Here is a 14596-nt window from a genome sequence, read left to right as displayed (position 1 = left end):
TGCATTGGACTTGGTCGATGGTTACTACCAATTGCCCATGCGAGCTAGTGATATCCCGCTTACAGCGGTTAGCACCCAAGCGGCATGTTATGGGAGTGGCTGGTTATGCCACAAGGGCTTTCCAACGTCCCGGCAACATTTAATCGTCTTGTGACGTAACTGTTTCGCCCTCATCGAGGTTATACACAGACTTATTTGGATGGCATTTCTGTCCATAGTCGTGCGGAGCGGGGTCGGTCGGATATGGAAAACCATTTCGACCATTTGCGAGCAGTGCTCGAGTGCATGCGCACAAACAAATTGTATGTTAATGCATCTAAATGCATTTTGGCGCAGACGAAATTCCTTTTTTAAGATGCTTTATTAGAAAACGAGGCCTTAGGGCAGATCTCGCTAAGGTAAAAGCCATAGTAGATTGGCCGGTTCCTAAAAACCAAAAGGATTTGCGTAAGTGGTTGAGTCTCTCCAATTATTTTGACAAATATAGCGAAAAATAAGCTGATATGGCTAGGCCATTATCTAATCTCCTTTAAAGGATACAGAATGGTGCTGGACTAGCTTCGAAAATAATGCTTTTCGAGCAGTTAAGAATAGTCTTATCCATGCCCCGATTCTGGCACTGCCAAACCCAAATTGTCCTTTCTGTGTCGCCTGTGACGCAGCAGATTTTGCCATTGGTAGTGCTCTGTTACAAACAGATGTTAAAGGGCATGAACGTGTTATTGCGTTCGAGTCTAGACAACTTAAAGCTGCGGAAAAGAACTACCCAGTTCATGAGAAGGAGTTACTTTCTATGAAGTATGCTCTCGTCAAATTCAGAGTTCATCTGCTCGGCTCTAAGCCGTTTGTGATTTATACAGATCACTCGTCATTACGCACGGCGACTAAGTCGCCCCATTCCTCACAGAGAATGACCAGATGGCTGTCTTTTTTTGCGGAATACAACTTCGAGGTGAAGTATAAGCCCGGCAAGCAAAATACTTTGGCCGATGCGTTATCATGCAGGCCGGATTATGAGCTTTCTCATTTAACGACTATCTTGTCATCTATTGCTGAATTAATCCGTTCGGCTTACGCCAAGGATGAACAGTGTGTATCTCTGCTACTAGCCTTAAAGAACTCGGATTCGGGCATTAATTACCGGCACGTTTGCGTGCAAGGTTACATCGATTTTCTATCGATAACAACCTGTTGCTTTATTGCACAGACATCGCGGATTCTCCGCGTGTCGTTGTTCCTCATAATGAGAATTTGAAGTATCGGATCCTCTATGAGGCACACGATACTGTCCATAGTGGTCATCTCGGTAGAGAAAAGACCTACGGCTCTATAAGCCAGAGTTACTGGTGGCCCAAACTTTATAAATGGGTCAGCACATATGTTCGCACATGCGAAACGTGCCAACGGGTTAAGCCCTCGGCACAGCTGCGCCACTGGCGAGTCTTCCCGTCCCCATAGGATGCTGGGAGTCCATTTGTATGGATTTTGTTTTTGGGCTACCGAAAGATTCAGCCGGTAACTCCGATATACTGGTCTTCGTTGACCGTTTGAGCAACATGGCTCACTTAGCGGCCGTGCCGGATTCCATCAATGGAGAGGGTACAGCAAAGCTGTTTATCGGTCGCGTGTTTCGACAACATGGTTTGCCAGTGGCAATTGTCTCTGATCGGGATCCCCGTTTCACGGGTAAATTCTGGAAATCAATTTTCCGAGTGCTTGGCACCAGATTGGATATGTCCACTGCGGACCATCCGCAGACCAATGGTCAAACTGAACGTGTCAATCGCGTCGTTGAAGGCGTTTTACGCAGCGTGTGTGCTCAGACACCAAAGCGCTGGAGCTCAATTCTCCCACTAGTGAAATTTGCGTGAAATAACGCTGTTCATGCCTCTACAGGCTATACTCCGTTCTATATAAACGGTTTTACCCACCCGCGCGTTCCACTAACGATACCACTGCGTGGTTCAGGGCTTGGTGGGGGGAGGAATTAGCCGATAGACTTGCTGATATCAGCCTTGTTACCGTTCGGAAACAAGTAAGCGAGTTTCTCGGGACGCAATTTAGTGTCTTAAGACATGTAAGGGATATGATGGCTGATAGCCAAGACAAACAAAAAGAACAAGCGGATGCCGAAGGCAGAAGCCGTATTAATTCTTATATCGTCGGAGACCGAGTTTTACTAAACGCTAAAAACCTACCTACGAACTTGGTTTCCGCGGTCTTCAAGACCAAATTGCGCCCGCGCTTTATTGGACCATTTGCGATCGTGGCCGAGAAGGACCTAGATTATACACTAAACCTTCCCAGCAAGCTGCGTACACATCCAGTGTTTTACGTTGGCTTGCTTAAGCCACATCGGGACCCTTCCCACGTGGACTTGGAGGCGCTTGCGCCGAGACAGGCGGTCGTGCCGCAGATTGTTGCATCCTCACCAGGATATCCAACTGGCCCTCGAAGCGAGGTTGCTGACGATCCAGCGTTGAAAGACGGTCCCGAAACGCCTCAAAAGAGCTATCAACCCGATTAAGGACCTCACAAAGAAGTTGCACCTCGTGCTGTAGAGCATCAAATGCTTCCGCCAAAATTTCGGACCCCTCCCGCAGTGCTTGATGCGCGGGGGAACCTTCAATTTCATGTGGAAAAACTTTTAAAGCGACGTCGTCATGAGGGTCAATACCAGTATCTAGTGAAGTGGCAAGGTCATCATTCTTGTGAAAACTCTTGGGAGTTCGAGGTACCTCTTCGGAAAGATTGCCCGTACGCCGTTGACGTTTTTGAGTGCCAAGCTCAGGGTCAACAGGGTCAACTCGCGTCAAACGACGCTTCCCACCACTAAATGTGAGATTATGTGGATCTAAAGCCTCAGTGCGGCTTCGATCATTTGTTGTACGGTCGCCCGAAGCACTGAAATATCTGCTAGGCCTTTCTTTTGTGGCATAAATGCCGAACGTAACTGGCCTTTCGCCTTAAGCTTATCGAAGTCGAAGCGAAGCTTCCGTTCCAAACGAAAATCACCTCTAGCCGCAGACCTCTGAACTGGCCTTTGGCCTTTGGCCTTTAACTTAGCGAAGTCGAAGCGAAGCTTCCGTTCCAAACGAATATCATCTCTATCCGCAGACTCTCTGATATTCTAGATATTTCGAAGTCGGCGAGCACGGTGAACCCAGTTCTCAAATGAGACTTCGTTTTCACGCCTTGCTTCGTATGGAAACAAAACGATCAGGATTTCCCTCATGGAGGTCATCGAAGCCCCACGGGGCTTGATCACGTAAACGCGTCAGATACTGGCTTTGCGTCATTACCTTCGGCGTAAGGTATTGCTCATGAAAATCGTCGCGAGCAGCGATCTCCTCCGGCGTCCTCGCCGGGTCATCAGAGATCCAGATGGCCAAGCTATGACCCGCTTTCTCTTTGAGACGCTCGTCCGCACTAAGCGAATTGAATCTATATTCTCTATGAGCTTTAGCTTTCGCTATCTCGGCAGCTCGACGACGAGCTCTTTCCTCTATGAGGATTATCTGCTTTTGCTCTTCATCAAGCGGATTCGTAATGATGTTGGACTCAGGGTCCCGTGTCCTGCTCAATGCAGTAAAGACATCAGCAGCACCACGTTCTGGAACGGATTCGGGGCCCGCCGACGTTCATCCGGAGGAGAAGGCGTGAGCGAATGCCGCTCTTTTTCCTCCTCCTCTGATTGAGAGTGACTTTGAAAGTCCACCATTCCCCCATCGTCGAGGAAAGTGCTCAGAGTCTGTGACTCACGCTTGATTGAGGTTGGAACCTAAACAGCTAACCGTTCGGTTGTGTTTTTCGTTCCTTTGTCTAATGACAAAGAGGAAATGAAGCGAATGTTGTCACTCGGTGTCAACAGTCTGATGGGGGAGGGTGTAATGGGGCACACATCGGTTGGAGAACCGTTGTTGTGGTACATTTACTTTATGAATAAAATACTCTTTTATCTAATTATAAAATAGTTAGTTACTTAAATCCCCATTTATTATGGGTAACAAATGTGGTCGCCGCCAGATATAAATCTGGCGGCCAAAATCTATCGTTAATTGCTAGGGTTAGGTTTTTGGATTTAAATAATTAAATAAAGTTCAGTTCCCCTCTTAATCTTAAAGCGTTAAGTGTCTACTGTAACGGGGTGTATCGTTACATGAAATTAACACTTTAAGGTTGTTAATTAATACATTATCTAAGAGGTAGATAATATCTGGAGGATATTACTTTATATAGTAATATCCTGAATTCTTATCCATAAATAGGTATAGACCATTATGTCTATTTATTCCGCAGACTAATCAGCTGTAGAAGTAATCAAAGAGAGTTACAAGATAAGATAGATAAGAATTCATTTACATGTTTAGTATTAGTTTATAGTTAAGTCAGCATTTACAAAGATAGATTAAGAGACACTTAACTATATTAATACAGTTTTCATTTTACNTCACCCCGCATGAATTGTTCCTTCATGCGATGGAATTTAAAATGATGGATCTGACCAATCAAAAACATTTTAAAAATTAAGTGGTCATTTAGCGACCACTCCATCTAATGACATTCAGAGTGATTGTCGTTTAAGGGAGGGGTGATGTAACGGGGTGTATCGTTACATGAAATTAACACTTAAAGGTTGTTAATTAATATATTATCTAAAAGGTAGATAATATTTGGAGGATATTACTTTATATAGTAATATCCTGAATTCTTATCCATAAATAGGTATAGGCCATTATGTCTATTTATTCCGCAGACTAATCAGCTGTAGAAGTAATCAAAGAGAGTTACAAGATAAGATAGATAAGAATTCATTTACATGTTTAGTATTAGTTTATAGTTAAGTCAGCATTTACAAAGATAGATTAAGAGACACTTAACTATATTAATACAGTTTTCATTTTACCCTCTTAAGTTAACTTGTCTTAAGAGAAGTCTTCCTCTATACGTACAATGTACGTCACCTAACGAAAGGCACCACTCACAACTGAAGCAGTGTGAAGTGGACTTGTACTGAAACAGTACAAGTCGCAGTGCCCCGTTACACCTACCTAAGGCTTGCGCATTAATCTGTAAGAGATAGAAGCCTTTCTAATATAAATCCTTTTGGGCACTAGTTGCCACTTGGTTCTACGAACCCCTGAATCCCCTGAACTAGGATTCCTTAAGCTTTAATAGCTTGTACGACTCCCTGAGTTGTTTACCCTTTTAGTTCAATAGAACTAAGTGACTCTCGGAGTCTGAAAGTCTTTCTCTGACTATAGGAGCGAGGTAGTCCGCTACATTTCTGACTTCATTGCTCTTGCTTTGCTTTGATCTCTTTCTAAAGACAGTAAATTCTTGGGACAAAGCATGGACCTGGACAAAAGCTTCAGCTTCCATGAGAATTGGATTGGCAATTTGTTCCATTGCGAAGGGAGAAGTCTGACCTTTTGGTGGGTGTCAAAGTGATTATTGTTAAGATTCTGATTTTAATTGATTAATCCAGCGGGTGTGTAACCCTATATAAGGGAGGGTGTCTCCACATTAAAGGGTGTGTGTGTCCATAATTCTCCTCTTTTTAAAAATGTATTGATCTTTGTTATTCCTCATATGTGATATGAATTATTTAACGGCTAACCGCGCAGTATTTCTGTTCACATGGCTTTGATCCTAAGAAAATAATTAGTGTAAGACTTTATTTTTAATAGCAAAAACAGTTGGATCAAACACCCCATCACACACACAGCTATAACAAGATTCCAAAGGTATAAAATTAGGAGTACAATTTTTATAGAATTGAGCGATACAAAAGCTTATTTTATACAACTGAATGTGTGAATAGGCCTCTATTTGTAGCTTTGCATAACTTGTGAGAAGAATTGTAAAGTTATGAAGCTTAAATTATAGCCTTAAAATGGGCATCTACGAGTTGATTAACATTGTCAACTGAAGCAGAAAAATGAGTCTACAACCTCAGTAGTTAAATGTATCGAAAGCATTTTTTTTCACAACAGCCGGCTTCGTGTTAGGTACGATCTTCAGAAACAAGAATGACACTTAACGCTAACAGTCGGGAATTGCTCCGCGAGCTTAAGCGTAGCGAGTGGTTGCCACCGTACAATGTAAGTAATAGTTAAGGTTATTTTTATCAATGCGAAAGTGATCATTGAAATTGCACAGGAAGATTTGGTACGGCAGGTGGTGGAGGAGTTTTTACTACTAGAAAAAGAGATCACCAGGAAAATGACGTACTGTGTGCTGTTTTGCCCAAAAAATATTATAAAATTGCCGATTGACTGCTTCTTTTGCATCGCAAATAGAACGTTTGAAGATGTTTTTCCTGAGCATACCGCAGTACAGTGTGGACTTGTTGTAAATCACCAGTGTTTGCTGCGAAACAAACGCTGTCTCATCGCGTATATGTTAGTATGAATGTCATTATTAGAATGCATAAGCATTGCTGATCGTACATGCCAATGTTTTGATAGACACTATCGCATGAAAAAAATTAAGGCGCTGCGGTGGGAAATAGGCACCATTATCCCCGCGCAACTTGCCGAGAAGTAAGCTTACTAACTAAAAGTTTGGCCGCGTTTGTATAAATTTTAAAACTTGCTGCAGCTTAAGCCAAAATGAGACCCAGTTTCTGAATAAATACGATCAGCTTTTAACGGACTACATGGCCAACTTTGAGCTGGATTTGTCATCGGTGCGAGGCTTAAGTGGTTACTGTGACTGCTGGTTCTATATTTAATTCGTTTGTTTTGTGAAGGATCTAAAGCCACCAAAAGAATTGTACATTGAAGTGCGCGTCTTGCGCGACTGTGGCGAACTGATGACCGAAAGTGGTTTAGTGAATTTGGAGGTCCATTCGCAGCACTTCTTGCGCCGCGTGGACGTAGAGCAGCTTATTCGTCAGGGATTATTAGAACAGATCAAGCGTTGAATCATTTAACAGACATCATGATTTGTATGTCTTTTAAGTATGTGATGGAGGAAATGAACACTTCCACTTTACGTTGAAGATATGTTCATTTGACTTAGTGATTAGTCTGCATGATCGATTACAAAATAAACTGTGACGCAAAATGAACACAGCTTTTGCTTCTCTCGCTTATTTAGTTCGGCTCACCAGTACTTTACGCTTGGCTATGGAGGTCCAATACCGATAGCGGTATTTACATGAGCTTAAATTTAGCTTCCGTTGGAGCCTTAAAGTTGGCATCTTCAAGACCAAAACGCTTCATGTAGGCGTCTAAGTCTGCCTGCAGCTCGCTTTGCTCCTCACTCGTAAGCTTAACCAGCTGACCCTGCTTGGCCTCAAGATCCGACGCGTAGGCGCGCAGCTCCTTGCTAAATAGCGCCGCCACGTCATCTTCCTTGGTTTCATCCATGTCGACGTTGCCAAGAATGTCAAGCGCGTGCTTAAAAGCAGCGTCCTTTAGCTTCTTGTCGCCCTTCTGCACAAAGGCGCGCACTTTTGAGGTTGCGGCGGCAACCATGCTCTTCTGCAGCTCAAGATTGTAATTTCCTTCAATCTCTCGGACGGCTTCGAGGTTTTTAATAAAAGTTTCTCGCGTCTTGTGACGCAACTTGTACGCCTGGACCTCGCACATTAAAGCTACAGCTTCCTTGTGGGCTTCAGCCACGGAAGCAATGTCCTCGTGAATGTGAAGCATGGATTTGTGAGTTTCTAGCGTCTCTTTAGCCAGGTCCAGATTAGCGTCTTCTACGGCGTTGTGTTCGCTGTTAGAAAAAGAAAGCTTCAGCGGCAGAAAAAGACCCTTCCGAGGCAAGCTATTCTCACCTTAAAATTGCGGCCGCGCGCTCGTCAAAGAACGAGGCTATCATGTCACCTCCGTACTTGTAGGTAGCCGAGCAAAAGAGTAGGAAGCAGCAGGCCAGTTGCGACTCCTCGTTAAGCACGTAAAACTAATCAAAAAATTGCACAACATTACGTCATTCTGTCGCGATAGTAGACCATTGAGATAAGCACTCGATTTTACGTGGTTCGAAATGGCGGGAATGGCAAGAGCGCCAATGATTGGGGCTGAAATCTTCCAGTCCGTCAGACCAGCTTGCTCAAGCAAACCCTGCGTCGGCACGGGAATTTCCCCGCCAGAGCCTTCTTCTTTGTTCACAAAGCCTGTCGTATGCAGACTCAAAGGGCGCAGCATGTTCAGGGAAGACAGCGTGGAGGAGCTGAGCGCAGCCTTGCGGAGAATAGCACGGCTAAGCATCTTGGACGAGTAATTTGTCAATGTGCGGACGATAGACACCCTCTCGATTATGTTATGATGTAAGTATCGCTTTAAATTTGAATTTGCTTGCAGAATTAATTTAAACTTTATTGCAAGTCCATATTCTTGTAAAGGGATGTTTCTTAAATACAGTAGAACCTCTCTAAAGTAATACTCTTAGGACCGAAAAGTAATATTACTTTATGCGTTTTATTACTTTAGATGCCAACCTCTTCTCTCCAGAAAATTTTCGTTTAGGAAGCTCAATGTGCAGCTGACGCATTACCTAACCCTAACCCTCGACGTGAAGCTTCAACTTTGACACTTTAACTAAACTAAAATATTTATAAGAAGTACAGAACGGGAACGGCAAATCTAAACGTCTAAGCAAGAACTGCAAACTTAACACAAAAAATGGCGAAAGCACACCTGAAGGTTGCTCATGCTCCTATCACTAATGAAATCCGCATAGCTATCAGTAAAAGGAAGCGTGATACCAGTGGAACACAGAAGGATATTGCACAATGGGTGGTAGAGAAATTTGGCATGACTGTCAGTCAAGCTGCGATTTCCAAGATTCTCAAGCAGCAGGAGCACTGGATCTCCCAAGGTGAAAAAGCTGGTGCAGGAGACGGAGCAAAAATTAGTATGGATGCGAAGCGTCAGAAGACTGTAGAATACCCTCTCATGGAAGAGGCACTTTACAAATTTGTGCGAACTTACGAAGATGTCATGGATCTCTCGGGTGAACTTTATAAAGAAAAGGGGAGGATTTTTTTGGAGAGACTGTACCCCGATCAAGACACAAATACGTTTCAATTCTCCAATGGTGGTTGAACAGGTTCAAAGCTCGATATGGAATCAAAGAGCGAGTGAGACATGGAGAGAGCGGTTCGGTTTACATGGAGATACTCGAGCAATCCTTACCCGCAATTCGAGAAGTTTTGGATCAGTATGAATGGAAGGATATCTACAATATGGATGAAACGGGTTTGTTTTACCGACTTCAGGTATGTCGGGGCCAGTTGAAATCACTTTGGAAGCAACTTCAAATACTAAAATTTATTGCCTCCTCACTTTAGGCTGATCGTTCACTTGCAACGAAGCAACTGGAGGGCCGCAAGCAGCACAAGGAACGGCTAACTTTTGTTGTTTGTGCCAACGGAGATGGCTCAGATCGTTTCCCACTTTGGGTGATTGGGAAATACTTGAATCCCCGTTGTCTCAAAAATATCAATCGTCAGAACCTTGGCTGCCACTACAGGGCAAACCCGAAGGCTTGGATGAACAGTGTATTGTTTTTGGAATGGCTACAATGGTTTAATCGGAGGATGGGGAGAAGACAGGTGCTGCTGATTATGGACAATTGTCTGCTCATGTTCCAATTGACAGCTTGCCGGAGCTGGCCAATGTTAAAATCCTTCACCTGCCGCCCAACACAACTTCCCGAATTCAGCCTTGTGATGCAGGCATTATTCGAACTTTGAAGGCCTTTACAGGAAAATTTTCAATCGCAACTTGCTAAGAGCATTGGAGCTGGATGAAACACTTGGCAATGTGGAAGCGCATAAAAAAGTGGATGTTTTGAAGGCGATGGTGTGGGCTGTGGAGGTTTGGAATATGGTGACCAAGGAAACTATTCGTAATTGTTTTAATCACTGCAAAATTCGGACATCAAGCTTGAACATCCAAGTTCCTGCTAGGGCGACCGAACCCCCCGCAAATGTTGCAGATGACCTGATGTTACAGAATGATCAACTGTACCGCAATCCAATGGACATCAACGCCATCCTCAACAACCCCTTGGAGAGAGAGGTCGCCTATAGTCCTGACGTTGAAGACATTGTGGCAGTAACAATGGAAGAACATGGATTGTCTTTGCCTGAAGAAGTGGAAGGAGGGATTCCCGATGCGGATGATAGCGAAGTGCCAGCCCCCGTGAAAGCTAAGGACGTCCTTGATGCAATAAGGTTGTGTAAACTGTACTTCATGCAGAGGGAGTGTGATACTTCCACGACTCACAGGAAACTGAATGAAGTTTTGGACGATTTTGAAAGGATACAGATTACTGGAAAGAAGCAAGTCACTCTCCATCGATTTCTCTCAAAAGCGGCAAAAGAAGTATAGTTATTTGAAAAAAAATTTTTTTTAGATACAACTTAATATATTACTTTTGGGGTATGTGTCTACTAATAGTGGGACTTTAAAAAATATTACTTTATTACTTTGGCAAAAAATTACTTTAACCTTAAGTCCCAACTCGGGACCACGAAATTTTATTACTTAGGACGTATTATTACTTTAGAGCGTATTACTTTAGAAGGGTTCTACTGTAGCAAGAATTTCACGAATTGACTTCTTCGATGATTAAGACAAATGTGTATACTTCATAAATTGCCTAAAAGCTGAGTTTAAGTGTCTATATTACTAGAATTAGACGGAATGACTTCTCAATCTACCTAGAATATGACTGTGAGCCTGCTAGTATACATTGAGCTAGAGTATTATACAGTGTATCTGCTATAATACAGATTCCTATCGTTGTTCGATGAGGGAGAATGGAGAATCTACGATCGATCCTCTTGTATCTTCCGATGCAACCAACCTTGCATTTGTTGCTTGAGGAACCTCACAGCGAATAAATGTGGGTTGACTTGCATAAAACCACCAAGTGAGCGAGAACACCGAAGTTGTTTCAATACACACTTGATCGAGGCTTGGTCTTCTTCAGATTGAGAACGACGCATGGAAGCTCGTACATGAGCGCTGAACGTCGTATAGATGACACGGAGTGCTGGTAGCAACGGTGTTGGTGCGCGCTGTCGGAACAGACAGTCGTTGCGCACGGTCCACACAAAGTGAAGGACGATCGCACGCATGATCTGCCATAGGTCTCCCAACATGCCGATGTGTTCTTTCCACTCGTCAGTTGGTGTGGGTCGACGTCCAAGTACAATGTCGATCCACTTTGGGGCGTAGGTGAAGAACGAAGACCAGTCACGAAACATCACTGGCCATAGTTCAGAGGGCAATACGCACTCGAAGAACAGATGTTGTTCTGTCTCCACTGCAGAACACCCATCACGGATGCAATATATGATCTGCGGGTGAGCCTCTCGCAGGAAAGAGAAGCGAGATCGTACTGGCAACAGACGCATTGCCAGTCGATACTGGAGATCTTCATACACCGGTAGCAGTATCTTTCTCAGATGTTTGCACAGTCGCACAAACCTCTTGATGTCATCTGCTGTGGCTCGAACGTGGTGTAGTTGGATGGGGTGAGGTTTCTTCGGTGTTGGTGGTTTCCACACGATAGCGAGCAGCTGGGATCGGGGAATCGAGGGAACAATATGTGTTCGTTCCCCAACCTTCACTCCAACGTAAGGAGCTCGAGAGATCTCCGTGTTGTTTGTAATGGGGACTATTGAGTTGGTTTCGCACAGTCCGATCAGTCGCTGGAAGACTTGTGTGGCTTCAACATGGAGTGCGCGGAGCCACTTGTATTGCTGGTAAGCTGGTACAGCAGTGTACTGGTAGTCGATATGAGAGCGAGCAAAAGCGTCGACGTTTGGCCATGAACCATCCGGACATAGGAAGTCAGAGAGACTTCTTATCTGGAAAGCGTTGGCGACGTGTTGACGATAACTGCGCTGGGGCTCTGCAACCATACAGAAGCTACGACGCTGGACTTCTGAAGTGTCAATTCGAGTTGCCTTGACATACTGGAACTCGGACGCACCATGGAACCAGATCGGTTGTCTGAGCAGGTATGTGAGACGAGCTGGAGGATTGAGATCACGCCATGTGACTTCCCACTTGAGTGAGTACCACAGACACCACACCACTCTCCACCATTGGGACAAGACACACCGCTTGAGTAGTGCACCATGTCGCAGCGGACTGATCGTCAGGAAGTCGAGTGGCTGCCATGGGCCCCAACCTGGGAGAGCAAGCAATAGGAGTGTTAATCCTGCAGTGGTCCAGTTGCGTGTCGTCGAGGTTGAGGCAGCGACAAACTGGAGCAACTGTTGGAGCTTCTGACGCTTGAGTGAAGCTTCGATGCTGGGGATGTGCAATCCACCCTCCGAGCGTGGTTGATACAGGAACTCCTTGGCGATCAACTGGATATGCTTGGCGTTGCGTTCGTAGCGACGACTGAGCACGAATCGGTTGAGTGTCGACTGCCACTTCTTGACAATGCGGTCAGGAACTGGGACATGTACCGTGTAGTGCCAGAGCCGAGAAAGAACCATGGTGAGCGCGATGAGTAGACGACCTCTCAAGGTTCGTGCTCGACGGAACCAGAGCAGGAAACCTTCATAGAAGCGTCGATCCAGGAACTCGATGATGGCATCGTCCGTTGTGTCTTGACCGAAGAGGAGACCGAGAAACTTGACATTCCCGCCTCTCTGCAGTACCTTGATGCCAGGGATAACTGGGGCTTCACGTAACCGATGCAGTGGCATCAAAGTACACTTGCTCAAGTTGAGCTTGGCACCAGAGCCATCGCAATACACCTGGACAAGTTCGAGTTGCGCTTGGATACCTTGTATCGAGCTAGAGAGCAACGTCGAGTCATCAGCGAAGAACAATCCGGGAACTGTGTGATCCTCTGTCAGACAGATGCCATGTTCTTCGTGTTGACGTAACAGATTACCCAATGGTTCGATGACCATTAGAAAGAGCAATGCTGAGAGCGGGTCACCTTGTTTGACACCGCGTGTCGGACAGATTGCTGGCTGGATGTGACCATTGATCAGAAGGTGAGCCTGTTGACCTGTGTACAGCAGCTTCACCCAGTCGGAGAAGGCTCCACCACAGCCCATGCGATCAAGCACTTGGAACATATAATTCCAGTTGACTCGGTCGTACGCTTTCTCAAAGTCGAGAAACATGGCGTAGGCCTCTTCATCTCTTGCAGTCACGAGATCTTGCAGATCAGCCAGAAAGCGAATGTGGTGATGGATGGATCTACCCTTCACGAACGCCTTCTGATCGACGTGGATCAGTTTGGGTAGGGAGAGCTGTAGTCGATACGTCAGTGTCTTGGACAGAGCTTTGACGTCGACTCCCATGAGCGAGATCGGTCGAAAGTTTCCCGGATCGGCCCGGGAACCCTTCTTGTGCAAGAGACAGACTGCTGACTGACGCTGGGAGTATAGGAGCTCACCTCGTGCTAGCTGATAGTTGAACACGATGCTCAGACATTCACCAAAGACATCAGTTGCAACTTGATAGAAACCAGCTGTGAGTCCATCCATCCCAGGAGCAGAGCTGGCCTTCATGTGTTTGAGTGCGTCAGCCAAATCGGCGCCGGAGATTGGAGTGTTCAGCAGATCTTGTTCTTCTGTCGAGAGCCGCTTTTCGATCGTACTCAGCAACTTCCGACTTTTGCTGGAGTTGGTTGGCGGCGTAGATTCAGCTGGACTGTCTCGATCTCCCATGATAGATCCCCAGTGAGCTCGGAATCCCGCTGAGATATCTTGGGAGTTGCGTGAGACACGTCCATTCGATGTCTGGACTTCTTCGATACTGACTCGACGGAGTGAAGTGTCTAGTGGTCGGAAGAAGTATTTGGATGACGTCTCAGCATGTTGAGCTTGGAAGTCGAAGGCAGCGTCTTGGTTATAGCAACTAGATCTGTTCACACAGTCCCGGTATGCTTCCATAGCGGTATGGAAACCAGCCTGGGATACGGAGTGACGATCTTCGCGGAATCGCTTCGCTGCGTCGTCGAGTGTCTTGCGAGCTATTTCGACTGCAGCTTCATTTTGGGATCGAAGTTTGCGTTGGAGTGCCTGTAGAAGCCGACGGACTGACTTCTTCCATTGTTCCCAGACCTTGCCTGGGTTCTTGGCGGCTTGGATATCTTGTAGTAGTTGCTGAGCCTCACCCTGGATGGCTTCAACCACCTCCGGGTACTCAAGCAGATATGCTGGGAATCTCCAATATCCACGACCATGCAACTGGGACATGGAGCGGAGTGTGACTTGGTGCACCAAGTGGTCACCTGCACCCTTGGGTTCGAAGTACTTGGCATCGCCGTACACTGCGTTGCTGAAGTCTTCAGACATGAGGATGTAGTCGAGTCGGTTTTTACGTGGCTGAGGACCTGTGTACACTCGTTCATCTGGATGGTGGATGCGCCAGGAATCTACCACTCCAAGCTGACCGAGCCAACCGAGGCATGCACTGCGTCCAGGACGAGCACGAAGCGAGGGTTGAGATGAGTCCATGCTTGGATCCAGAGGTGTGTTGAGGTCGCCGAGCACGAGGTGCGTCGCATTGTCTTCGAACAAGTCGACTCGTAGGTGATCGAAGAACACCAACTTGTCGGAGTCGTTGACAGGCGAGTAGACATTGTGGATGTATAT

General features: G+C 45.6%; 2 protein-coding genes across 2 annotated transcripts; one reads left to right on the top strand and one right to left on the bottom strand.

Annotated features, from left to right (window-relative positions):
• Nucleotides 1-6032: 6032 nt before the first annotated feature.
• CCR75_004228 (uncharacterized protein) lies at nucleotides 6033-8264 on the top strand (the record flags this gene model as incomplete). The annotated part of the gene is given in 7 exon segments (XM_067962315.1): nucleotides 6033-6104; nucleotides 6121-6404; nucleotides 6471-6545; nucleotides 6604-6691; nucleotides 6755-7730; nucleotides 7792-7914; nucleotides 7989-8264. 5 exon segments carry the CDS (start codon nucleotides 6033-6035, stop codon nucleotides 6926-6928), a joined length of 693 nt encoding a protein of 230 aa, XP_067820225.1. The 3' UTR covers nucleotides 6929-7730; nucleotides 7792-7914; nucleotides 7989-8264.
• Nucleotides 7161-8222, bottom strand: CCR75_004229 (uncharacterized protein; the record flags this gene model as incomplete). Its single annotated transcript, XM_067962316.1, has 3 exons — nucleotides 7161-7728; nucleotides 7790-7914; nucleotides 7941-8222. 3 exons carry the CDS (start codon nucleotides 8220-8222, stop codon nucleotides 7161-7163), a joined length of 975 nt encoding a protein of 324 aa, XP_067820359.1.
• Nucleotides 8265-14596: the final 6332 nt, after the last annotated feature.

This window comes from Bremia lactucae, linkage group LG1 (genome assembly GCF_004359215.1).
Source record: "Bremia lactucae strain SF5 linkage group LG1, whole genome shotgun sequence".
In the NCBI taxonomy this organism is placed as follows: Eukaryota; Oomycota; class Peronosporomycetes; order Peronosporales; family Peronosporaceae; genus Bremia; species Bremia lactucae.
This window is presented reverse-complemented; position numbering and strand designations above follow the sequence as displayed.